Genomic DNA, 24,429 nt, shown 5'->3' on the forward strand with positions numbered 1-24,429 from the left:
AGGGGGGGAATGCAGTTTTGTTCATTGTTGCATGTTTTTCTTGAGGTCATTTTCAGCTGGACTTTTATGGGTAATAACAGCGCTCATTGATGGAGACTGGTTTGTGTGTCTCCGATCCACAAACCCCAAAGAGCAACTATCATGCAAAGATCAAAAAGACTAGACCAAATCAAATGTATTTATATAGCCCTTCGTACATCAGCTGATATCTCAAAGTGCTGTACAGAAACCCAGCCTAAAACCCCAAACAGCAAGCAATGCAGGTGTAGAAGCACGGTGGCTAGGAAAAACTCCCTAGAAAGGCCAAAACCTAGGAAGAAACCTAGAGAGGAACCAGGCTATGTGGGGTGGCCAGTCCTCTTCTGGCTGTGCCGGGTGGAGATCATTACAGAACATGGCCAAGATGTTCAAATGTTCATAAATGACCAGCATGGTCCAATAATAATAAGGCAGAACAGTTGAAACTGGAGCAGCAGCACGGCCAGATGGACTGGGGACAGCAAGGAGTCGTCATGTTAGGTAGTCCTGAGGCATGGTCCTAGGGCTCAGGTCCTCCGAAAGAGAGAGAGAAAGAGAGAATTAGAGAGAGCTCACTTAAATTCACACAGGACACCGAATAGGACAGGAGAAGTACTCCAGATATAACAAACTGACCCTAGCCCCCCGACACAAACTACTGCAGCATAAATACTGGAGGCTGAGACAGGAGGGGTCAGGAGACACTGTGGCCCCATCCGAGGACAAAAGAAGCAGCAACATTCTGTCTCCAAGTAATGTGTTCTCGGGTATATAACCTATTTAATTAATGTACTTATTATGGGAAATAATTTTCTAATCACAAATATCCTCATTACTTTCAGACATTAGGATTGACTTTGACAGTTATCTTGGCTCTGTGGGTTTGAATCAGAACACTCACAGTCTAATGTCGCCCACACACAGAGTGGACGACCTCAGAGTGGAGAAAGCATTAATGGAGGACCTCAGATTGGAGGCTTGGAGCATCAAGATCAACATGGATGTTCAGATTGGAGGCTTGGAGCATCAAGATCAACATGGATGTTCAGATTGGAGGCTTGGAGCATCAAGATCAACATGGATGTTCAGATTGGAGGCTTGGAGCATCAAGATCAACATGGATGTTCAGATTGGAGGCTTGGAGCATCAAGATCAACATGGATGTTCAGATTGGAGGCTTGGAGCATCAAGATCAACATGGATGTTCAGATGAATCAACATTCGACTGATCAGGAGAACTATTATGACGGGACAGAACCTCCGGAAGACTCCTCTACTGAAAGGTCAGAAGAGGAATGTTTTCTCATTACAAGGATAAATTAAAGTCAATTACATTATTAGCATATCAAGTTTCCTTACAAAATATTTTTGCCAGTGGAAGAGATTGTTTGTGAATAACCACTGATTTTGCAAAGTGGTTGAGCATTAACAATATCCGTCAGCAACCTCCATAGAAAAAGGCAACTCCTAAAATTTTAAGCATAAGAATCTACACAGCTTAACATCAGAAAATTGATTAATATTGCATGTAGCCTAATGCTACTGAACATTTTAGTTTGAGCAATGTGTATATTTATAGTGTTGTTAACATTACTCCATAACCCCTCCCCTGTATGTACTTGCCTGAGTTTTATTCTAAACCATGTGACTGGTGGTTTAGGGACTTTCTCTCAGTGGGACAATCATTCCATCATCTCACGTTTGAAAAACTCTGAACTGGGTATGGTTTTAACCAGAATACTTTCACAAACAACATAACACCCACTTTTGTAATACATCTGGCTGTACATTGTATGATTACTGATTGTAGTCTTTATTACTCATAACAATACTGGGTTCTCAACGGTCAGATGGATCATTATCTGCTATTTGCCACTTTAAATGATTCTCTTAATAAATCCACTTATGAAGACCCCGGGTCATTTAGGATGCTTTCTGTTAAAACAGAAACTCTGTTTATGTAGATTTCATTATTAATCCAAAATCTAAACATATTTTCACCCACTGCAGTGATTGTTCTTACGGAATTCATGCAACTTTTCATTCTCAGAATAAGCGGGTTGATCAACTGTAATAAATAATATTTTATTAAAAAACATCCAACAGCCTTGAGGAAGACCTAATAATCAAACGCAGCATAAGAGGTAAAAGTATTTAGGATTAGAAATAACATGACCCAGCAGAGATAAATCAGTCTTATAAATTACACTTAAAATGTATTCAATGAAAAGACCATGTGACCTGACCAGGAGAAACACGGTCGTTGTCGTAACACATGGAATAGTGTGAAACAGAGTGCTGGATATGGGAAATACAACAGTACACAGCTAGTAGGCCTGAGGCTCTGCAACCTGCCAGAAGACCATGTGGAGAAAAGTAGCAGCAAAGCATTCAAGCGCATAACAGCAAAGTAGTGCCAACCACATTAGCCACACTATGTGCCAATATGTACTGTTGTGCGCAGTAACCAACAAGAGCAAAGGGGGTTATCAACCAGATTCATACACAACACTAATAGTTTAAGTATGGCTGGCCCCGCTACTACCTGGTCCTCAGTCTGGCTGCCCCCACCACCCTTACTTCCTGGTCGTCAGACCCCAAAGATGACCCGGAGGTCAGCCAGGGAGAGCTTGGTAAAGGAGGCTCCAGTCCCTGACAGCACCTTCTGTGCGAGATCCTTCTTCTTCTCCTGCAGAATGGAGATCTTATCCTCCACTGTGCCCTCACACACAAACCTGCAGGGATAGGGACACACATGCTCTGTGTAAGCACTCACATCAGCAATCAGATTTATACAATGTCTTTATCCAACAGGGCACAACCTCAAAATATGTCAGTGAGATTCTCCTACAGTATCTCTGCACCCAAGCATGCGCTTACCTGTGGATGGTGACGTCTCGGTGCTGACCCACTCTGTAGATGCGGTCACAGGCCTGGTCCTCTAGAGCTGGGTTCCTGTCAGAACCACAGTATAAATCAATAAAGAACACTCAGATGGTAGTGGTGGATGGGTGTGTGTGTGTTGTGAGTCTCACCAGTGCATGTCCATGAGGAAGAGGTGATTCCCTCCAATAAGGTTAATGCCCACTCCTCCAGCACACAGAGACACAAGCATCACCTAGAAACACAAAACACCTTGTCTAAACTCTACCAACTACACTGTATCCAAAGCTGAAAATAGGTAGAGCATATCAATATTTTATGGTCACGGTTGTCCATACGATACCTGTGGTCCTTTAGGGTTGGTGTTGAACTCTTCGACCAGGTCCATGCGGCGTTTGGGGTTGACAGTGCCGTCGATGACAGCAAAGCTCAGGCCCATTCTCCTCAGGTGAACGGCCACGATGTGAAGCATGCTGGTCCACTGGGACACTATCACACTGACAGACAGACAATGGATGATTATCATATATGATTACTGTACAATCAAAATGCAACATAACGACACATGCATTCAATCACTTTCTGACTGCACCTCTTTAGATTTGAACGAAGCCTTCCAGACGTGTTTGCCCATGGTAGAAGTGGTCAGAAAATGATTTTTTGAACCCAAAACATTCAAGAGATAGAGGTGCTCAAAGTTGACCCATTTTGCATACCCACCCTACTATGAGGGAAACATGTTCTATTACCAATAATCCTTTATTTGTCATGGACTTTAGTTGTCTATCAAACTCCTCTATATCTGTCTGCCAGGACGACATCATCCAGATGACACCAAACATTTGTAGTTTGAATGGGCTACATTTAGGTGTGTGGAATTACCTTTTCTGAGCCTCACTCTGCTGCCTGATATCCTTCAGCTCTGTGAGAATGGCAGCGATCTGAAACAACATTAAGACAAACATTAAGAAAATCAAGCAGGTAGTAGCGTATAAAGATGCACCAGATAGCCGTATAAAAACAGAAACATTTTAGTATACATGGAGGCAGTTGACGTCACCTTGGTGCTCTCGTGGGTGTCCTCAAAGAGATCGGAGGCGAATCGGCTCCCATTGAGGGACACGGTGGCTTTGGGGTCGGGGCCCGAGGGCTCGGAGGAGAGGCACAGGGCATTGAGCTGCTCCTCAAGGGAGAGAGAGATCCCATCCCCCTGCAGCTCAGACGGATCCAGGGTCTTTGAAGAAGACACACAAAGAGAACGCCAGGTAAAGACAGACCAAACTTACCCATTGTCTGTGGAGCAAGACACACAGAGAAGAGCAGCAGGTAAAAAACCAAACAGATGCCTGTTCCATAGACCCCAGAGATAAAGAAAAAAGAGAGGAGCGCAGGTCAGGCCCTCTCCACAGGTCTGGCTCCTGATTGGCGCAGCGCTCTAAGGCACTGCATCTCAGTGCTAGAGGCCCCACTACAGACCCTGGTTCGATTCCAGGCTGTATCACAACCGGCCGTGATTGGTAGTCCAATTGGCCCAGCGTCGTCCGGGTTAGGGTTTGGCTCGGGTAGGCCATCATTGTAAATAAGAATGTGTTCTTAACTGACTTGCGTAGTTAAATAAAAGGTTAAAAATAGTTTTGTTTTTTAAAGGTAGAAGTGTGTTTGTACCTTCTTCAACAGAGACAGATGGCAGCAGCTCTGTCTGAGTCGGAGCAATAGAGACAGGATGTGAACAGTGCTGGTGGGGCCCTGGGTCTGCTGGGAGGAGGACACAGAGTCCGCCTGGGACACTCCAAACTCACGAGCCACTGGGGGGGGGGGAGAGAGACAGACACTAAGGTGTCACATTGGTATCCTGTCCAAATTCACACGCCTCTGGAGAAAAAGACACATGAATTCAAACAGATTATTATTATTAGTATTATTTTTTAACAGAAAGTTTACCTCCCTTACCCTTGTCGAAGGGATTGGAGTCGTCTCCCTTTTTACCATTGTCTCCCTCATGTCTCTTCAGATAGTTCTGCAGAGTGGACCTAGGAGAAAAAGTTTAAAGAATCAGTCATTAAGCCGTAGACCCAGAGAGGGAAGTTTCAGATACCAATCAGACATAGCTGTTACCTGGACTGTGCAAACACCACATCGTAAACAGACTGCTCCTCTTCAGACAGCTTCAGGCGATGCACCTCACAGGTCCGATCTGGCAGATTCACCTGGAAAATTAAGAAGGAAATCAAATCAGCTAATAATCCACATATGCTAATGTGTGTGTGTCTGTGTGTCATGTACCAGAGGTTTTCCGGTAGAGTCCATCTGGTCTTTGGTGCGTCGGAGCAGCAGAGTTCTGGTCAGAATGTTAAGTCGCTCTCCTCCTCTCTTAGAGCCGTTGTCTACCTGGGTTTTCCAAAGCTTGAACTCATCAAATGGGGCGCAGCGCAGAAACCTGACAAACACAGGCAAAGACTTTAGCAGAGGATTCTGTGGTTTTGGGGGGTGTATTGTTACTGGACATGTGGTATGATATGTGTAATATAAGGGTAGAGTAAGATATTGATGGACTTACTTGAGCAGGGCGTATATATCCAGTAGGTTGTTCTGGATGGGGGTCCCGGTAACAGCCCACCTGGCCTTGGCCCTCAGCTTACACACAGCCAAGGAGGTCTGCACCTTGGGATTCTTGATGTTGTGGGCCTCGTCCAGCACAATGCGGGCCCAAGCCACCCGCAGCAGAGGAGGGAGGGCTGATGGCTGGGGAAAGGGAGCGAGGGGACAAAGTCGTAGCATCATTAGCACCATCAATACATTACACACCGTTTCTCTCTCTGTGTTTATTCTTACCACATCCTCAGGGTCCTTGCTAGGTTTCTCTGCGTCGTCCTTCGGGACTGGGATCTCCTTGGAGACAAGGCTGTAGGTGGTCACCACCACATCATGCTCAGCCAGACTATCAGAGAGCAGGAGATAGAAAACAAATAAAACACGTGTCAAAAGTCTTTCAGGTGACACAAGTGTGTTAAACTCAGGGAAACAGATGACTCAGGTGTGTGTGTCTTACACTTTGGCGTTCTTCTGGCGGTTGGGCCCGTGGTACAGGTAGATACTGAGTCGGCTGCTCTTGACGTGTCTCTCGATCTCCTTCTTCCAGTGATGAACCAAAGAGGCAGGGCAGATGATCAAAGTGCCCTGAGACACTGCCAGGCTAGAGTCTGCAACACAATACAGGGTATAACAAATATATCATACACAAGTTACTAAATACATTATATATACACATTGTTCACATACATGACCAAATATATCATAATACAAGTTAATAATTACATGAGAAGTTGCCATTTGATATTACCATTTCTGGAGATCCAGCCTTCCAATTTAGTGTCTTTCTCCTCCTCCTTTTGCTTCTTCTTCTGGGCCAGAATGAGAGCGATCATGGTGAGGGTTTTCCCCAGGCCCATGTCATCAGCTGAGGATTAGGGGAGAAATGTTGTTAATGCATTTTCTGAAGGTTTTTGAAATACTCTGGCCATTCAACTCCTTACAAAACCCCTGGGGCTGCTGCAATCAAAGCAACTACACAGACAGGCTGGTTGACCTTACCCAGGATCCCTCCACAGGGTTTCTGGGTCTCTCTCCACAGCAGCCAGGCCAGAGCTCGTCTCTGATGGGCCAGTAGAGGCACCTGACCAATGAGAATGACCACAACACCACAGTAGATTAGGGTACCATACCCATGTACAATATGAGGTTTAGAAGGGTTGAGGCATTGAGTAGTGTACAAGGAGGTCTTGCCTTGATGCCTTTTGGGTCCGTAACCTCAGCATCGGGGTCGGGGCAGGACTCCAGGGAGCTGTGGAGGTGGTCAATGGCCTCAGAGGTGGCGTTCTTCACCGCTAGCAGACGGTTGTCTGTCATCCTGCCTCCATAGAACGCTTGGCTCTGGGGGTTCACTGGACAATCAGGGAAAGACAGAGGATTTACTGACGGTGATCACGGAGATACGATTATATCTGACTAAAGCAGGTTACAAGAATACCAAGTGTGTGTGTAGCCCTGTTCCATACCTCCATACATCTGAGTGTATCCCTGGCTGAGCTGCAGCCCCATTGAGCTGGTGGAGGCCTGGTACTGGAGGGGGGCAGGAGCAATGGGCAGTAGGATGGTGCCTCCCGGGCAGCTAAATGGGTTGTACTGGCTGGGAGTGGGCTTCGGGTTGGCATTACCTTCGTCACCCTGAGGCTCTAAAAACAGAACATTAAATTGAGTTTGTGCTTGAAGTACCTACAATGACAATTCAGTAGGCAATGTTGTGGTTAGCCAAACAGTCCAGTATCCTGCTAGGGTCTTACCTGGCTCAGTGGAAGTGGTGAGGCAGAGAGACTCCAGAGCCTCCTCCAGGTCTTTGACCTGACTCTTCAACCTCTCCCCTTTATCGGGCAGAGCAGACATATTCACCACCGACAGAGTGGCCTGAGAAAGGGAAGGAGAGTTAAATATTAACTATTTATTTCAGTGTACATTCTGACACACACACACACACACACACACACACACACACACACACAGGGGTGTCCCTTACCTTCTTCTGTTTGAGCTGAGCAGTGAGCTGGCTGTGCAGGGCCCTGGGGTCCTCCCGCTGACCTTTGACCTGAGAGGCAGGCTGGAACCCTGGGAAGGATGTCAGGGCTCTCTGGACCAGGGGCACTGGTACTAGAGACGTCGTCTGTGTACCTGGCTGAACTGAAACAAACTGGACATCATCATCATCATCTTCATCACAACGCCACTCTCCAAATTGGTTCCCACAATGGGACTTGTCCTGGTTCTGCTGTGATGATGAAGCAGTCATTTTCTCTGCCTCCTTATCCTGTTCAGTTGTTGGAGTGGAAAGTCGCTGCGCTGGTTTATCAGATTGTGGGATTGGGGTTTTGGTCTTCTCTGTGCTCTTATGTGCTTGGGCGTCTTTAGAGGTAGTGCCATTTGGGTCGGAGGGGTTGCTCTTCATCCTATCTGTGCTTGGCTTTTTCCCAGCATGCTTTCCAGACTCTTTTAGGCTATTGGTTGGTGGCTCTCGTGGGTAGTATCCATGATGACCCTTTGAGGCTTTGTGTGGGTCCTCTGTATCCTGGGGTTTCGGGCTAGAGTTGTTGCTTTTCTCAGCCTCTCTCTGGCTGTCTTTGTTTGAGTTCTTGTTTTTGTCTTTCATCTCCTTGACAGTCTTTTCCTTTTCCTCAGGTGATGTTTCAGAACTTTCCTTATTCTCCTCGCCTGATACTCTCTTCTTTATCTTCATCCCTGCTGGAAGCTGTTTGTCTCTCCAAGACTCTGAGGGACTTGACATCCCCCTCTCCTCCTCCTCCATACCTCGCCCGTGTTCGCTTTCTTTACCTACACTCTTGTGAAGCCTCTCCTTCTCTCCACCTTTCTCATTCTTTCCTTTGCTCTCATCCTCCAGTCTCCCCCCATCTTGGAGTCTCTTCCACTCTGACGTCTGGTCAGTCTTGCCTGGGGCCTTGAATGGATTTCTCTCTGGGGGCAGGCTGGAGGGCTGCAGCTGTCTGTCAGACAGTGGGCTGCGTTTCTCTGCCTCTGGCTGCAGGGGTGGAGCACTAGTCAGCCATTTTGAAACACATTCAACGAGTGCTTGCCATGACAGTAATAGGCTATGAATTAGGCAATGTATACTGTATTTATCATTACCAGTAGTTAGGAGGTGCTTACCGCTGTCCAGGGAACATTGCCACACCACCTCTGACCTGCGTTCTTCCCCAAAACACACCGGTAGTACAACCTGAGAAGAGAAAAGAGAGTGAGACAGAGTATGATAATGCACCTGAACACAAACCATTGATCATAGCTAGAGTTAGAGGAAGCATCCACACACATGCACACAGACAGACCTGTAGCCCTGCTGCTGCTGACTGCGGATGAGAGTCTGGAGTTCCACCATAGAATCCTCATGAAGCAGGCAGTGTGAGGCCGGGATCCTAATGAAAGCCATAAAACAGTCATATCAGTAAATTACTATTGCATAAGTCCTGTACTTTGTTAGATGGCTTTTGAGAATGCCACGGTCAGATACCAGTTAGGATAGAGCTAGTGCTCTTCATGAAACGAGAAACATGCATTAATGAACTGACAAGAGAGACCAACCTACCCTGCCACTTTGGTGAAATCACAGGGAGACCCCAGTTGACGCTCCCCGCACAAGTAGAAGCTTTTACCCTTATTTGGCCCTTCTTTCACTCCCGTCTTCAGCATGCATGTGCTGCCTGGTTAGTGTAAATACAAGTCAAATAGATGAAAACATGAGTTCATATTCAGTAAAACACGTCCTTGCATTACTAACGTTATCACCCCTATTGGTTGATATGATGTCTCAATTATGTTAATATTATTATTAGGCAGGTGGCTAGCATCATATTCTGCCTCGAGAGATAAAGAAAACACCATTGAGCTATGTTCCCAACCTGCTAACGTTAGATGGCTACAATAGCAAGCTAGCATACGTTTCAGAAAAGCACCTCGTTTCAACAGGCACGAATAACAATATAATAATTATGATAATGCAACACTTTGACTATGTCAATGCAAAAATAAACACATTTACCGTGGGTATTGCATAGTACAATCTCCATTATCAAGAAAAGTTTAAGATAATGATCAAATTCGTCCAAAAGTAAAAATGCGTTTGAACTTCTTGAAACTTTCAATTGACCAATGGGAATTGTGTTTGAAAGTCACTTCCGAGTCAATTATTTAACGTTAATTACTACATTACCCAAATTGCAATGCGACCCATTTTTTTCTCTCTCTCGCGGGCTTTGTTTCAGTGTTGCGGAACACTTCGAAATCTCGAAACTCCCATTCGTTGTCTTCACAACAAAAATACCGTGAATACGTGTACTTGTCGCATGTAAACAAGGTACGTTATGTAAGTTCGCTTTGTATCCATCATTATATAATTGAAGCACAAATGTTGTGGACTTCAGGAAACAGCAGAGGGAACACCCCCCTATCCACATCGATGGAACAGTAGTGGAGAGGGTAGCAAGTTTTAAGTTCCTCGGCATACACATCACAGACAAACTGAATTGGTCCACTCACACAGACAGCATTGTGAAGAAGGCGCAGCAGCGCCTCTTCAACCTCAGGAGGCTGAAGAAATTTGGCTTGTCACCAAAAGCACTCACAAACTTCTACAGATGCACAATCGAGAGCATCCTGGCGGGCTGTATCACCGCCTGGTACGGCAACTGCTCCGCCCTCAACCGTAAGGCTCTCCAGAGGGTGGTGAGGTCTGCACAACGCATCACCGGGGTCAAACTACCTGCCCTCCAGGACACCTACACCACCCGATGTCACAGGAAGGCCATAAAGATCATCAAGGACAACAACCACCCGAGCCACTGCCTGTTCACCCCGCTATCATCCAGAAGGCGAGGTCAGTACAGGTGCATCAAAGCTGGGACCGAGAGACTGAAAAACAGCTTCTATCTCAAGGCCATCAGACTGTTAAACAGCCACCACTAACATTGAGTGGCTGCTGCCAACACACTGACACTGACTCAACTCCAGCCACTTTAATAATGGGAATTGATGGGAAATGATGTAAATATATCACTAGCCACTTTAAACAATGCTACCTTATATAATGTTACTTACCCTACATTATTCATCTCATATGCATACGTATATACTGTACTCTATATCATCGACTGTATCCTTATGTAATACATGTATCACTAGCCACTTTAAACTATGCCACTTTGTTTACATACTCATCTCATTTGTACATACTGTACTCGATACCATCTACTGTATCTTGCCTATGCTGCTCTGTACCATCACTCATTCATATATCCTTATGTACATATTCTTTATCCCCTTACACTGTGTACAAGACAGTAGTTTTGGAATTGTTAGTTAGATTACTTGTTGGTTATTACTGCATTGTCGGAACTAGAAGCACAAGCATTTCGCTACACTTGCATTAACATCTGCTAACCATGTGTATGTGACAAATAAAATTTGATTTGATTTGATTTACTTGCCTGCCATGGTAAGACTTTGTTGCAAGCTTGCAAGCTAGTTTGCTAGTCAAACCAATGCGTTGTCAATGGAGTGGCAGGCACTAACGTTAACATTAAACTGCTAACTAAGCTGTTGTTCCCAACATTATAAAACACATCTGTCATTTAGCACGCAATATAAGGTAGTTACAGGTACTTTACGGTTCAGGGATTTACAACTTATTGCAACTAGTGTAAAAGGCACAGTGGGTAAACTGTAGGTAGCAAGCTGTTGCTAACAGTCCTTTTTGCCGTAGCTAAAGCCTAACTACATTGTGACATTCATAACTAGCTATATTAGGTCGCTAGCCACTTGATCGTGCATTCTGAAGGAGGCACGCCGCCTTATTATTGACCTGTCTCTAAACTATGATTTACTCGGTTTAGCCCTGCCTGGAGAGCACTTTCATGTCATCTCCAGCTGGGTTACAGGCTCAGCAGTGCCAAACAAACTTCCTCTCCCGATGGATGCCAAGCAGCTCTTGTGCCGGGGTTATCCTGAACCACTACCTAGACCTGGCTGAGTCTCTTCGACATAGCTCTGTCTGGGGGTCCCGGGACGTGGTCGATTCCTTCGCCTCTCAATTCCTTTGCCTCAGTGTACATTCCCTCGTCCATGATGCTGAGTCTGGGACAGAATTGAACAAACAGAACCAGCGACCTGGGGATAGGCCTGGAGAGATGGACGGTATGGAGAAGTTGGTAAAGCAGTCTCAGGACCTACCCCTGATACTCAAACTTGAACAGGTAAGAAAAAAACATTGTTGAATGGCTTCATAAAATATTTGAGAACTGTTTGGAATGGCTTGTCACTTCCAGGTAGGTAGGCCTGTCTAGTGTTGTACAACAGGAACATAAGCACTGCAGTGCATAGTGCTGTTATCTAGGCCTATGCTTTGTTGTAATTGAGGCACTGATTATTGATGTGTGCTGTATTTGGAAGCAGTGCTTATTGGTAGTGTAATGTGCCGTGTTTCAGCTGAGGCAGTGGCAGCAACACATGCAGGAGCAACTGAAAGCCCACCAGCTGGAAGAGCTGGTCCATCTCCAGGAGGAGCAACAGAGGCTACTCGGCATGGTGCATGTTGCTCAACAGGATGGAGCAGATACTGAAACACGCTCACACTGTGTTATTGCCATGTCATTGTTGTTATTCCGGTGGTATTACTCAGCAATCTGGATGGAGCAGGAAGCACCAGTTTGAGTTTGACACCCCTGATTTAGACAAGACTGATTTCCCACAGATTACATAGAGACCTCCAGGTTGACGGGAGCAGACTGGAGAGAGGGAACTAATTGGGGGACGCCCCCCTTTCTCAAAGTTCCTCAACAGCCCAGAGCTTCCCTATAGGCCCCCCACAAGGGCCTGCGTCTTCCCAGCTTTGTAGACAGGGGCCTGCCTTCCAACAGCCTCCAAGGGGCCAGGAGCAGGAGGGAGAGGATCAGGACCAAACACTGGGTTGGTAAAGTGCTTACTGGGGGGGAAATGTACTTACCATGACTGTGATATGTGGTTGTCTCACCTAGATACCTTAAGAGGGAGGCACTAACTGTAAGTAGCTCTGGATAAGAGCGTCTGCTAAATGACTAATGTGCCACGGTGCTTAAAAGCATTTAAGTGCTTTTTACATGAGCATTGACTCAAACGCTGTCACTCAGACAGGGACAGAAGCATGGAGCAGTCCACACAAACATCAGCTGAGTGGGAATGCTGATCATATGGGTGATAATGAGGAGATGGAAGAAGTCATGTTATCCCCCCATTCTGCTCCCTCTATGATCGAAGAATGCAAAGATTAGAGGAGATGACAGTGAACTAGACTCACAGGACAGGTAAATGTTTAATTTAATATGAGATAAATGTCTTAACATTTTTTATTTCACTATTCTCTGTCAGCTGACAGTACAGACTACAAAGAAGTGATTTAGCTGTGTGTTTATGCTCTACTCATTAAAGACCCATTAAACAAGGAATAGAGGGGCAGAAGCAAACATTTGAGGAGCTCCTGGAGGAAGAGCTGAGACTGGCGGAGCAGAGACTGAAGACCACCCAGCAGCAGCAGGTCAGAAACTAAACTACACTAAATATGGGCTGTAGAGCTCACACAAGTGACAAGTTTGAGGTTGATTTAGGTATGGTGGTCTTTGGAGCTACAGTACCATTCCCTTTTTGGGGGGGCATGCAACATTGCTAATGCTAAGCTCTTCTCTCCATTCCAAAAGAGCCCAGAGGCAGTTGAGGGTGCCATTCCCAAAAGGTTCTTCCTGAGGCAAGGGGAGGGCCTCTCTAGATTCACCAATAGAAGCAAAGCCAACAGACAGAGACCCCAAACCCCAGGGGACCTCAGAACCCAAGCCCGCCCAGAGGGTCAGTCAGTGGCCTCCCATACAGTGCAAGACTGCTGTGCTCAACAAGGCGAATAGACCCAGAGATCCCTGCTCACCCCCCCTGGACAGTGGCAGTCCAGACAGCAAGGCAGCGCAGCCAGAGGCAGTGAGACCCGGAGTCCGGCGCAGTCACCACAGACAGAACATGGCACCTGACCTTCTGAGACCTAGGAATGTGATTAGTAACAAGGTGGGTGGGACTTCTCAGCCTGTGAGTAGAACTCCTGCAGCTGCAATTAAACAGTTTGGGCTTGAGGAGAGGACTGGGGCCCTGCAGAGAAATGGAAGTGGTCCATTGAGACTAGATGGAGCAGCAGAGGGAAAACCAGGCGTTGTTTCAGACTATTCCTTTGAGCTGTCATTTCAGGAGAAGTTGCAGCGCTGGGACTGTGACCGTCACAAGGAGTGTGTGGAGCTAGGAGAGTTTGAGCTGCTGGAGCAGGCAGCCGAGGAGCTCTCTTTCTCCTCCAACTCATCCTTCGTCATGAAGGCTTGTAATGCTTTTATACCTGTCTTTTTTATCATGTATGGCATTAACATTTTTTTGTATGTTTCACAAATTTAATGCTACACAATTGCTTAGTAAATGTAAACCTACAGGTGCTGCAGCTGGACCAGCAACACCCCCTCCATGGCAGCTGGGGGCACCACCCGCTACGCCTGTCCTCCACTCCAATCAAATCCCCCAAACCCTTGCCAACTAAAGGTATTCACAGCAGAGGCACCAGTAAAAGTGGCCTAGGAACAGGAACCAGCTCCTCTGAATCATCAGGAGTATTTGCTGTGAGGGCAAAGGAGGTTGTGATGAGGGAAAAAGGAAAAGCCACTGAGGAGGAAGATGAAATGAGGGACCGCAAACATGAGGAAATCTGTATTTCGTTCCATAGCAGCTCTGAATTCGGGGATCAGGAGGAAGTAGCCCGACCGCCGTACCAAACTATATTTCCCAGCAACCCCTGGGAAAACACGCTCCCCACATCCAGCCCTCCATGCGACAAGAGGTCATATCAGGACAGAGAGGGGGGCAGGGAGAGAGACCTTGACGACTCCACCCTATTGGAAGACAGAGAAGAGGGGGACCGCAAGGGTCGGTTGGTGTTTGATGACGATGACACCTGGAATGACCTGGAGGTGGCTGGCAGAATCATTGAGGACCCCATCAGAACAAAAGGCGCTGCTATAGGAAACAGCCACACTCCCACAATAACAGGGAACGACGTCTCACCCCCAGAGAGGAAGCTGAAGAGAAAGGTGGCTGGGGCCGAGCTGGAGAGGGTGTCAATTATCACAGCAGCCAACCAGGAGCCAGATCCTCCCAGCTTATGGCCAGGCTGTTCCCCTCGCTGAAGCCCAAGACCCAGGCCCCTCCTCCACCAGAGCCTAGGAAGTCTGAGAACGGACCAGGTGAGAGAGAGTTGCAAACACACTCTTAACCCAGGGGAGCATCTCAACAGCAACTATTTTCCCTTCCAAAGTTGGTAGCACCAGCATTAAACTGTGTGTGTGTGGGGGGTCAGGCCAGCAGCAGCACTCCAGGCAGCTGAGGGAGAGAGAACGATTCAGGACAGAGAACACTGCCCTGGCCAGACTCCGACTGGAGAACGAGAATAACCAGGAATATCTCAGGTAACAACCATCTGGTCTGACCTGGAATGGGACGGTTTTCCTCTCATTCAAAGGCATTGTTACAAAAATTATATTTAATAACCCCCATATTAAAATTATTAATATTGGGTATTCTATTCCAGGAAGGAGAGGGCAGAGTTTGAGCAGCAGAAGGCTGAGGAGCTGGCCAGGTTTGAAGAGTTCGAGAGAGGAGACTAAGAAGCTGCAGAAGTAACGCAAGGTGTTTGAGAAGCACACCTCCGCCGCCAGGGCCATACCAGATAAGAGGGAGCACGACGAGATCCAGGTGAGATGTTTTTGTCATTTAGTAGACACTCTTATCCAGAGCGACTTACAGGAGCAATTAGGGTTAATTGCTTTGCTCAAGGGCACATCAACCGATTTTTCAGTGTCGGCCCGGGGATTCAAACCAGTGACCTTTCGCTTACTGGCCCAATGCTCTTAACCATTAGGCCAACTGCCGCAGACACACACACACAGACAGGTCTTGTATCCGTCAACGACCTTGCCCCCGTCCCCCCCAGGCCCTGAAGCAGCAGCTGAGTTCCCTACACAAGGAGCTGAAGTGGAGAGAGAGCCACGGGTCCACCACACACAGGCGTCTCCGACAGCAGATCGACTCCCTGAGCTCAGACAACAGTGCCCTGAGAGACGAGGTCCGCACCCTGGAGAAACTAAGCCTCGGCACCTGGAGGAAGACTGGGACAGACAGCGATAGAGAGGAAGACCGGCGGGAGAATGAGAGAGAGAGGGAGGGACCCAGGCCATTTGACAGCAACATTGCTCTTGGAGCCAGGGGCCTCAAATTGGCAGTGAGTTTACAGATTTACTATTACCACCATTTTGTGATTTTCCTGTTTTATTCTGTGTTCTGAATTCACCACGAAGGTTGTTAAATTCTCTGTTGGACTAATGCAATGTGTGTTCAGAGTCCTGACACAGTGAGGAGTTGCCCACCACAGAGCAGTAGCTCCTCTAGAGGCAGTGCTGCTATTGAAGGTACAAGGAATGCAGCTACATATGGACTAATGATACTTACCACAGACTAGGAGTTGAATAAATATAATTTCTTGATTTATTCATATGTGGAGGTATTGTTCTACATTGTGTGGTCTCTTAAACAGACAGTATCAGGGGCATCCTAAAGAGGTCAGCCCCAACAGCAGCCGCAGCACCCGATCCCACTGTTACAGCTCAGACGAACAACCATCTTTGACCAGAAGTCACCACCCACCACAGAGCCACGACCACTCACACAACCCATCCCCTGTGAGTTAGGAACGCGCACAGCCTTCATCTGACATAAATCACCAGCCTTTTTAATAATTTAATGAAAGTACCTCCATGGCATAGCTCCACACTGCTATACACCCAGAGAAATTACATAACTGTATGCCATTTTAATAGGATCTCTGTGTATACACCACCATTGTTGTTGAGTGTTGCTGTGGTGTTTGAATGTACCCACAGAGGGCTCCAGGTCTGCGTCCACAGAGGTCAACAAGCAGCAAGAGCTAAGTCAGGATGTCATCATTCACCCTGATGGAAAGGTGAGGGGGGGATGAGAAGCATTGGGAGGGAATTCTGTGAAAATAATTTTGAATTTAGTTTAACTCAAAGCCGGTATTGTCTCAGAGCCATACATTATATTAAGAGTTCGGCCAGGTTTTAGAAGTGTCAATTATCACTAGCAACGGCTATGGAGGAGAAAGTGGAGTCTCGGAACGTTCAGACAGAAATCGCAGTGGCCCGGCTTCCTAAATACTGCACACCGAGTCACCTTCCTAATATTGAGTTGCACCTCCTTTTGCACTCAGAACAGAATCAATTTGTCGGGGCATGGACTCAAGGTGTTGAATGTGTGCCACAGTTGTCAAGTTGGCTGGATGTCCTTTGGTTGGTGGACCATTATTGATAAATGGGAAACTGTTGTGTGAAAAACACAGCAGCATTGCAGTTCTTGACACAACTGTACCATACCCCGTTCAAATCTTGTCTTGCCCACTCACTCTGAATGGCACACAAACACAATCCGTCTCAAGGCTTAAAAATCCTTCTTTAACCCGTCTCCTCCCCTTTATCTACACTGATTAAAGTGGATTTAACAGATTATTTATTATTTAACTAGGCAGTCATTTAAGAACAAATTCTTATTTACAATGACTGCCTAGGAACAGTGGGTTAACTGCCTTGTTCAGGGGCAGAACAACAGATTTTTACCTTGTCAGCTTGGGAATTCGATCCAGCAACCTTTCGGTTACTGGCCCAACGCTGTAACCACTAGGCTACCTGCCGCCATAGCTTAAACCTGGTCAGTCTATCATGGAAGGAGCAGGTGTGCCTAACGTTTTGTGCACATGACTCTGGATTGTATTTATGGATTTATTTAGTGCTTTTCCAGGAGCTCAAAGTGCATGTATGTGTTCCTGTTGAAGATGGAGAGGGTGCTGGCCTGTGGAGAGAGACTCATCATCTTTCCCAATGGGACCAGGAAGGAGGTGTTAGCGGATGGACTGACAGCCAATGTCACCTTCTTCAACAGGGACATCAAGCAGGTTATGGCTGACCAGAGTGTGGTGGGTTACTGACAGTGACCCTTCCCTGGCCTTAGTTAGTGCATTAGCTCAACACCTTAAGTGGGATATTAAACTTACATGAATCCCAGATCGGTGTGTGTGTGGTCCTCTTACAGATCTACTACTATGCTGATGCCCAGACCCCTCACACCACCTATCCTGACGGCATCGAGGTTCTGCAGTTCCCCAACAACCAGACTGGTGAGATTTGATGGAAACATCTCATTATTATACTTAATTACCTCCTTCTCCACCACTTTGTTCTGACCCGAAGCATTTCCCCGATGGCCGTAAGGAGATCACGTACCCTGACCAGACAGTTAAGAACCTGTACCCAGATGGGACGGAGGAGTGTACACTCACTGATGGGACCATCATTCAAGTTAACCTGTAAGTCCACACCTATCTATCCACGTTCTCTACACTGACATGCATCTGGAAAGGTAAAAGCTCTTGGTGAAGAGTTCCCAATCTGTCTCTTTCGTGAAGTCAGTGGTTTTGTTGAAGTAAGTCTCGTATTTTTCACCACTGTCCTCATGTTCTCCTCTCCTCCAGGGATGGCAGTAAGGAGATCCGGTTCAACACAGGCCAGAAGGAGGTCCACACAGCAGACTATAAAAGGAGGGAGTACCCAGATGGCAGACAGGAGACCCGCTACACCACCGGACGCCAACGTTGTCATGGACAACAGGCCCTAGGACTGAATCATTTGTGTTTCGAGAAGTTTAGTTTAATGTCTATTTATTTTACCTGATTAATTTATTTTGTAAAATAAACGTTTATCAAATCCCTGTGCATACATTTAGGGAGTGTATTAAAGAGTCAGACACATTGAAGCAGTTTTAAATGAAAACTTTAATACTTCTGTACCCTTCATACAGACAGTATTTCAGATAGAAAATAAAGTGTTCAGCTACATTCTGCTCAAAACAAAATGTTTGAGATTTGTATGTACTGTATATTGAAGGCAGCATTCTTACAATGCAGAAGGAACAGGGAACTGAAGAACCTGTCCAATGTCACAGCAGATCTCTGGGGGGGGGGGGGTCAAAGGAGAGAAAAGGTTACTTGATAATGTATTGACTACAGAGACTTGACATCGCTCTCTTGAACAAACAGATTACACTTTCTTTGAAAACCACAGTAACACTGTTACTGACCATATGATGCCTGGGGTCCTGTTATGTGCTTTGCAAAAAAACCTGTCACTGATATTCATTCATTCACTTCTACAACACGTAATTAAATTCACACTTCATTGTCTAATGGAAAACTGCATAGAATGGATGGCGGAAGATGTATACATGCATAATGTCCTGCATGTCATTGTAACAGCAAGTTTAGGCCTATATGAATCCTACCTTGAAGGGGGTAGTGTATCCCAATGTGTGTGCTTACTGTGACTATCGCTCGGACATTGGCCACTAGGTAGCTACTTCCCACGCCGTTGCCGGACAGTAGTGATGGGGGAGCGAAGAGTACTGTGTTGCGGTGTTGCCATTCATGCCCTCCCCATTGAGTAGTAGAGTATGTATGGTTATCAATACTAGTTATTTCTTGTATAGGCTACTATCCTATTTGAAATAAAATTATGGTAGGAATGAAATGGCCACGTTAGTTACCCGGCTTATCAACTTGTCGTGCAGCCCAATCAGCCACGCAAAATTAGCTGATTTGCTTTCTATACACATCAACTCGCCCATACTCCGGTCACCATATTGGGCTGTAGCTACCCACACTTACCTTCGAAGCACATCTCATGAGTAGCAGACCCTTTACTTTCTTCCTGTGCCAATCAAAATTGCTTAGACCTAGTATCAATGTTAGCCGGTTGTTAGCTAGGTAGGTAACATGACAACGTTTAGCAACCCGGGATTAGTTAAAAACAGCCGGTGACATGGTTTGTGAAATTATATAAAATGCGTGTAAAATCATGCTGGAAGAAAAAAAGGTAGCTTTGCTAATATGGGTCATATTTCTGGAACCATTTGGGCTAGACACAGTGTTCTCTGCTATAAATCTGCAAGCATGCCTGTCGCGAAGCGGCGCTCCATTTTTCCTCTGTTGCTCAGTGGCTGTGTGACAGCGAACTTAGACTGGCCTGTGACCTTGGTTATACCAGACAATGAAATTATACAATGTATCAACTTTGCTCATTGCTCTAATGTATCAAATGTACAGATGTAGCAACGGATGGCTCATCGGGGTCTGCATCCTCTCGCCTTCACAGTCAAATTATATTTTAAAAACTGAGCGGACAGAGAGAAGCAGGTGAGTGAAGGCTGGTAGGGGATGCAGAGAGAAGCAGGTGAGTGAAGGCTGGTAGGGGATGCAGAGAGAAGCAGGTGAGTGAAGGCTGGTAGGGGATGCAGAGAGAAGCAGGTGAGTGAAGGCTGGTAGGGGATGCAGAGAGAAGCAGGTGAGTGAAGGCTGGTAGGGGATGCAGAGAGAAGCAGGTGAGTGAAGGCTGGTAGGGGATGCAGAGAGAAGCAGGTGAGTGAAGGCTGGTAGGGGATGCAGAGAGAAGCAGGTGAGTGAAGGCTGGTAGGGGATGCGGCTGGCTGATTATAGCTGCCACAAGTGAGATGCGCCTGAAAGTGAACATTACTAGACTGGCGCAAGAGAGTAGTTGTTGCTTAATGAAAACAATTTATGAACAAAACTGACTTTATAAACTGTGGCAGCTGATTTCTTTTAGATCGGTAGGACTGAAAAATGTGGTACCGGTATACCGTGCAACACTACTCCTGAATGAGAGCCAAACCCACCTTTGTCTCTTGCTGTAGTGTCTTAGTCAAAGTCAGCCAGCCCTTTCTCCACCAGAGGCAGGTAGACCAGAGCTCCATCCTCGTCATACAGGAACACAGACAGCTCCGGTTCAGTGGCCTGAGACAACCAGGAAACAGCATTATCATAAAAACTACACTATAGCTTCATTATCATGATTGGCGGAGATGACCAACAGCACCAAGGTTACCATCTCACAATGACCTAATTGGCTGAATGGTATTTGAACAGTATACTGTTTATAACCACAATACACACATGCAACAATTCTGCTGTTATCGCCCTTGTTGAGCAGAGACCACAGTGACGCTGAATGCCAAAAATCCACTATCATAACCATGACCACACTTAATGTGTCGTCATCGTCTGTCCAGCTTTTTATGACTGCCACTGATATGACGGGGATAACTAAGGCAGATGTTGCTCACGGTAACGGATGCGGTGCAGCAGCTGTGCAGCAGGTCAATCATCTCCAGGGCAGCCTTCAGGCTCCACTCTGGCCGGTAGGACAGGCGCTCCTTCTCCAGGTTGTGGCGGGGTGGTCTGAAGCCCGCCACCCGCACCTTGATGGCCTTACAGGGAAACCGCAGGAGATGGGCCGGGATCTGACGCAGCCTGACGGGGAGAAAAAAAAGACACCATATTACCTCCGTTAACCAGAGAGGAAAAGGCAAAGCGATAGGTTTTTACTCAGCCCAAAATCTGTCCACAAAAATGAGACAGACATTTTTGTATTCCCCAGTATACCCCAGTTAGGGGGAGTGATGAGCTCTACAGCAGAGTCTCACAACTCAATCGCTGGTTGAAAACTGTTTTCTGCCCCTCCCAAAAGATAGAATTTGTAGATAATTGGCCCTCTTTCTGGGACTCGCCCACAAACAGGACCAAGCCTGACCTGCTGAGGAGTGACGGACTCCATCCTAGCTGGAGGGGTGCTCTCATTTTATCTACCAACATAGACAGGGCTCTAACTCCTCTAGCTCCACAATGAAATAGGGTGCAGGCCAGGCAGCAGGCTGTTAGCCAGCCTGCCAGCATAGTGGAGTCTGCCACTAGCACAGTCAGTGTAGTCAGCTCAGCTATCACCATTGAGACCGTGTCTGTGCCTCGACCTAGGTTGGGCAAAACTAAACATGGCGGTGTTCGCCTTAGCAATCTCACTAGGATAAAGACCACCTCCATTCCTGTCATTATTGAAAGAGATCATGATACCTCACATCTCAAAATAGGGCTACTTAATGTTAGATCCCTTACTTCAAAGGCAATTATAGTCAATGAACTAATCACTGATCATAATCTTGATGTGATTGGCCTGACTGAAACATGGCTTAAGCCTGATGAATTTACTGTGTTAAATGAGGCCTCACCTCCTGGCTACACTAGTGACCATATCCCCCGTGCATCCCGCAAAGGCGGAGGTGTTGCTAACATTTACGATAGCAAATTTCAATTTACAAAAAAAGAAATGACGTTTTCGTCTTTTGAGCTTCTAGTCATGAAATCTATGCAGCCTACTCAATCACTTTTTATAGCTACTGTTTACAGGCCTCCTGGGCCATATACAGCGTTCCTCACTGAGTTCCCTGAATTCCTATCGGACCTTGTAGTCATAGCGGATAATATTCTAATCTTTGGTGACTTTAATATTCACATGGAAAAGTCCACAGACCCACTCCAAAAGGCTTTCGGAGCCATCATCGACTCAGTGGGTTTTGTCCAACATGTCTCTGGACCCACTCACTGTCACAGTCATACGCTGGACCTAGTTTTGTCCCATGGAATAAATGTTGTGGATCTTAATGTTTTTCCTCATAATCCTGGACTATCGGACCACCATTTTATTACGTTTGCAATTGCAACAAATAATCTGCTCAGACCCCAACCAAGGATCATCAAAAGTCGTGCTATAAATTCACAGACAACACAAAGATTCCTTGATGTCCTTCCAGACTCCTTCTGCCTACCCAAGGACGCCAGAGGACAAAAATCAGTTAACCACCTAACTGAGGAACTCAACTTAACCTTGCGCAATACCCTAGATGCAGTTGCACCCCTAAAAACTAAAAACATTTCTCATAAGAAACTAGCTCCCTGGTACACAGAAAATACCCGAGCTCTGAAGCAAGCTTCCAGAAAATTGGAACGGAAATGGCGCCACACCAAACTGGAAGTCTTCCGACTAGCTTGGAAAGACAGTACTGTGCAGTACCGAAGAGCCCTTACTGCTGCTCGATCATCCTACTTTTCTAACTTAATTGAGGAAAATAAGAACAATCCGAAATTCCTTTTTGATACTGTCGCAAAGCTAACTAAAAAGCAGCATTCCCCAAGAGAGGATGACTTTCACTTTAGCAGTGATAAATTCATGAACTTCTTTGAGGAAAAGATTATGATTATTAGAAAGCAAATTACGGACTCTTCCTTAAATCTGCGTATTCCTTCAAAGCTCAGTTGTCCTGAGTCTGCACAACTCTGCCAGGACCTAGGATCAAGAGAGACACTCAAGTGTTTTAGTACTATATCTCTTGACACAATGATGAAAATAATCATGGCCTCTAAACCTTCAAGCTGCATACTGGACCCTATTCCAACTAAACTACTGAAAGAGCTGCTTCCTGTGCTTGGCCCTACTATGTTGAACATAATAAACGGCTCTCTATCCACCGGATGTGTACCAAACTCACTAAAAGTGGCAGTAATAAAGCCTCTCTTGAAAAAGCCAAACCTTGACCCAGAAAATATAAAAAACTATCGGCCTATATCGAATCTTCCATTCCTCTCAAAAATTTTAGAAAAGGCTGTTGCGCAACAACTCACTGCCTTCCTGAAGACAAACAATGTATACGAAATGCTTCAGTCTGGTTTTAGACCCCATCATAGCACTGAGACGGCACTTGTGAAGGTGGTAAATGACATTTTAATGGCATCGGACCGAGGCTCTGCATCTGTCCTCGTGCTCCTAGACCTTAGTGCTGCTTTTGATACCATCGATCACCACATTCTTTTGGAGAGATTGGAAACCCAAATTGGTCTACACGGACAAGTTCTGGCCTGGTTTAGATCTTATCTGTTGGAAAGATATCAGTTTGTCTCTGTGAATGGTCTGTCCTCTGACAAATCAACTGTAAATTTCGGTGTTCCTCAAGGTTCCGTTTTAGGACCACTATTGTTTTCACTATATATTTTACCTCTTGGGGATGTTATTCGAAAACATAATGTTAACTTTCACTGCTATGCAGATGACACACAGCTGTACATTTCAATTAAACATGGTGAAGCCCCAAAATTGCCCTTGCTAGAAGAATGTGTTTCAGACATAAGGAAGTGGATGGCTGCAAACTTTCTACTTTTAAACTCGGACAAAACAGAGATGCTTGTTCTAGGTCCCAAGAAACAAAGAGATCTTCTGTTGAATCTGACAATTAATCTTAATGGTTGTACAGTCGTCTCAAATAAAACTGTGAAGGACCTCGGCGTTACTCTGGACCCTGATCTCTCTTTTGAAGAACATATCAAGACCATTTCAAGGACAGCTTTTTTCCATCTACGTAACATTGCAAAAATCAGGAACTTTCTGTCCAAAAATGATGCAGAAAAATTAATCCATGCTTTTGTCACTTCTAGGTTAGACTACTGCAATGCTCTACTTTCCGGCTACCCGGATAAAGCACTAAATAAACTTCAGTTAGTGCTAAATACGGCTGCTAGAATCCTGACTAGAACCAAAAAATTTGATCATATTACTCCAGTGCTAGCCTCTCTACACTGGCTTCCTGTCAAAGCAAGGGCTGATTTCAAGGTTTTACTGCTAACCTACAAAGCATTACATGGGCTTGCTCCTATCTATCTCTCTGATTTGGTCCTGCCGTACATACCTACACGTACGCTACGGTCACAAGACGCAGGCCTCCTAATTGTCCCTAGAATTTTTAAGCAAACAGCTGGAGGCAGGGCTTTCTCCTATAGAGCTCCATTTTTATGGAACGGTCTGCCTACCCATGTCAGAGACGCAAACTCGGTCTCAACCTTTAAGTCTCTACTGAAGACTCATCTCTTCAGTGGGTCATATGATTGAGTGTAGTCTGGCC

At 46.0% G+C, this 24,429-nt stretch overlaps 3 protein-coding genes across 19 annotated transcripts in view; 1 reads left to right on the top strand and 2 right to left on the bottom strand.

The window, feature by feature from the left end:
* Positions 1-2,082: 2,082 nt before the first annotated feature.
* ttf2 (transcription termination factor, RNA polymerase II) lies at positions 2,083-9,651 on the bottom strand. 3 transcript variants are annotated; one of them, XM_021597737.2, is made up of 23 exons: positions 9,503-9,651; positions 9,050-9,164; positions 8,793-8,879; positions 8,614-8,683; positions 7,472-8,485; positions 7,242-7,362; positions 6,957-7,133; positions 6,685-6,842; positions 6,493-6,574; positions 6,242-6,358; positions 5,951-6,101; positions 5,734-5,839; positions 5,459-5,643; positions 5,185-5,338; positions 5,017-5,108; positions 4,843-4,931; positions 4,567-4,706; positions 3,962-4,135; positions 3,784-3,842; positions 3,245-3,398; positions 3,054-3,136; positions 2,899-2,973; positions 2,083-2,753 (listed from the first exon to the last, which is right to left on the bottom strand). In XM_021597737.2, exons 1-23 carry the CDS (start codon positions 9,528-9,530, stop codon positions 2,609-2,611), a joined length of 3,576 nt encoding a protein of 1,191 aa, XP_021453412.2. In that variant the 5' UTR covers positions 9,531-9,651; the 3' UTR covers positions 2,083-2,608. The 3 variants fall into 3 exon arrangements, with proteins under 3 accessions (XP_021453412.2, XP_021453411.2, XP_021453410.2); XM_021597736.2 differs by lacking the exon at positions 9,503-9,651 and adding an exon at positions 9,363-9,414 and having other exon boundaries at positions 4,852-4,931; XM_021597735.2 differs by lacking the exon at positions 9,503-9,651 and adding an exon at positions 9,363-9,387.
* A 31-nt stretch (positions 9,652-9,682) lies between these two features.
* Positions 9,683-18,349, top strand: LOC118964312 (centromere protein J-like). 15 transcript variants are annotated; one of them, XM_036974978.1, is made up of 17 exons: positions 9,683-9,817; positions 11,352-11,711; positions 11,944-12,423; positions 12,624-12,797; positions 12,922-13,027; positions 13,188-13,842; positions 13,953-14,756; positions 14,870-14,978; positions 15,101-15,264; positions 15,503-15,790; positions 15,908-15,977; positions 16,103-16,247; positions 16,449-16,528; positions 17,414-17,554; positions 17,671-17,755; positions 17,829-17,944; positions 18,110-18,349. In XM_036974978.1, the coding sequence occupies exons 6-7, from the start codon at positions 13,498-13,500 to the stop codon at positions 14,697-14,699; spliced, it is 1,092 nt and encodes a 363-aa protein (XP_036830873.1). In that variant the 5' UTR covers positions 9,683-9,817; positions 11,352-11,711; positions 11,944-12,423; positions 12,624-12,797; positions 12,922-13,027; positions 13,188-13,497; the 3' UTR covers positions 14,700-14,756; positions 14,870-14,978; positions 15,101-15,264; positions 15,503-15,790; positions 15,908-15,977; positions 16,103-16,247; positions 16,449-16,528; positions 17,414-17,554; positions 17,671-17,755; positions 17,829-17,944; positions 18,110-18,349. The 15 variants fall into 15 exon arrangements, 14 of the variants coding, with proteins under 14 accessions (XP_036830873.1, XP_036830874.1, XP_036830875.1 ...); XM_036974979.1 differs by having other exon boundaries at positions 17,850-17,944; XM_036974980.1 differs by having other exon boundaries at positions 17,414-17,533.
* A 42-nt stretch (positions 18,350-18,391) lies between these two features.
* The window catches only part of rnf17 (ring finger protein 17), a 33,793-nt gene continuing 27,755 nt past the window's right edge, over positions 18,392-24,429 (bottom strand). The window contains exons 35-37 of the mRNA XM_021597738.2: positions 20,770-20,956; positions 20,323-20,440; positions 18,392-18,586 (exon numbers count right to left, since the gene is read on the bottom strand). Of these exons, the coding sequence (XP_021453413.2) occupies positions 20,345-20,440; positions 20,770-20,956 (283 nt within the window). The 3' untranslated portion in view covers positions 18,392-18,586; positions 20,323-20,344. The remainder of the gene's footprint in view (positions 18,587-20,322; positions 20,441-20,769; positions 20,957-24,429) is intronic.

This window comes from Oncorhynchus mykiss, chromosome 3 (genome assembly GCF_013265735.2).
Source record: "Oncorhynchus mykiss isolate Arlee chromosome 3, USDA_OmykA_1.1, whole genome shotgun sequence".
NCBI classification, from domain to species: domain Eukaryota; kingdom Metazoa; phylum Chordata; class Actinopteri; order Salmoniformes; family Salmonidae; genus Oncorhynchus; species Oncorhynchus mykiss.

Coding starts and splice junctions, on each gene's coding strand:
- ttf2 (XM_021597737.2), bottom strand. CDS start 9,530: ATGGAGATTGTACTATGCAATACCCACG. Junction 3,843..3,961: donor ACACCCACGAGAGCACCAAG/GTGACGTCAACT, acceptor ATGTTGTTTCAG/ATCGCTGCCATTCTCACAGA. Junction 2,754..2,898: donor CGAGACGTCACCATCCACAG/GTAAGCGCATGC, acceptor CTATCCCTGCAG/GTTTGTGTGTGAGGGCACAG.
- LOC118964312 (XM_036974967.1), top strand. CDS start 13,498: ATGGCACCTGACCTTCTGAGACCTAGGAATGTGATTAGTAACAAGGTG. Junction 13,843..13,952: donor ACTCATCCTTCGTCATGAAG/GCTTGTAATGCT, acceptor GTAAACCTACAG/GTGCTGCAGCTGGACCAGCA.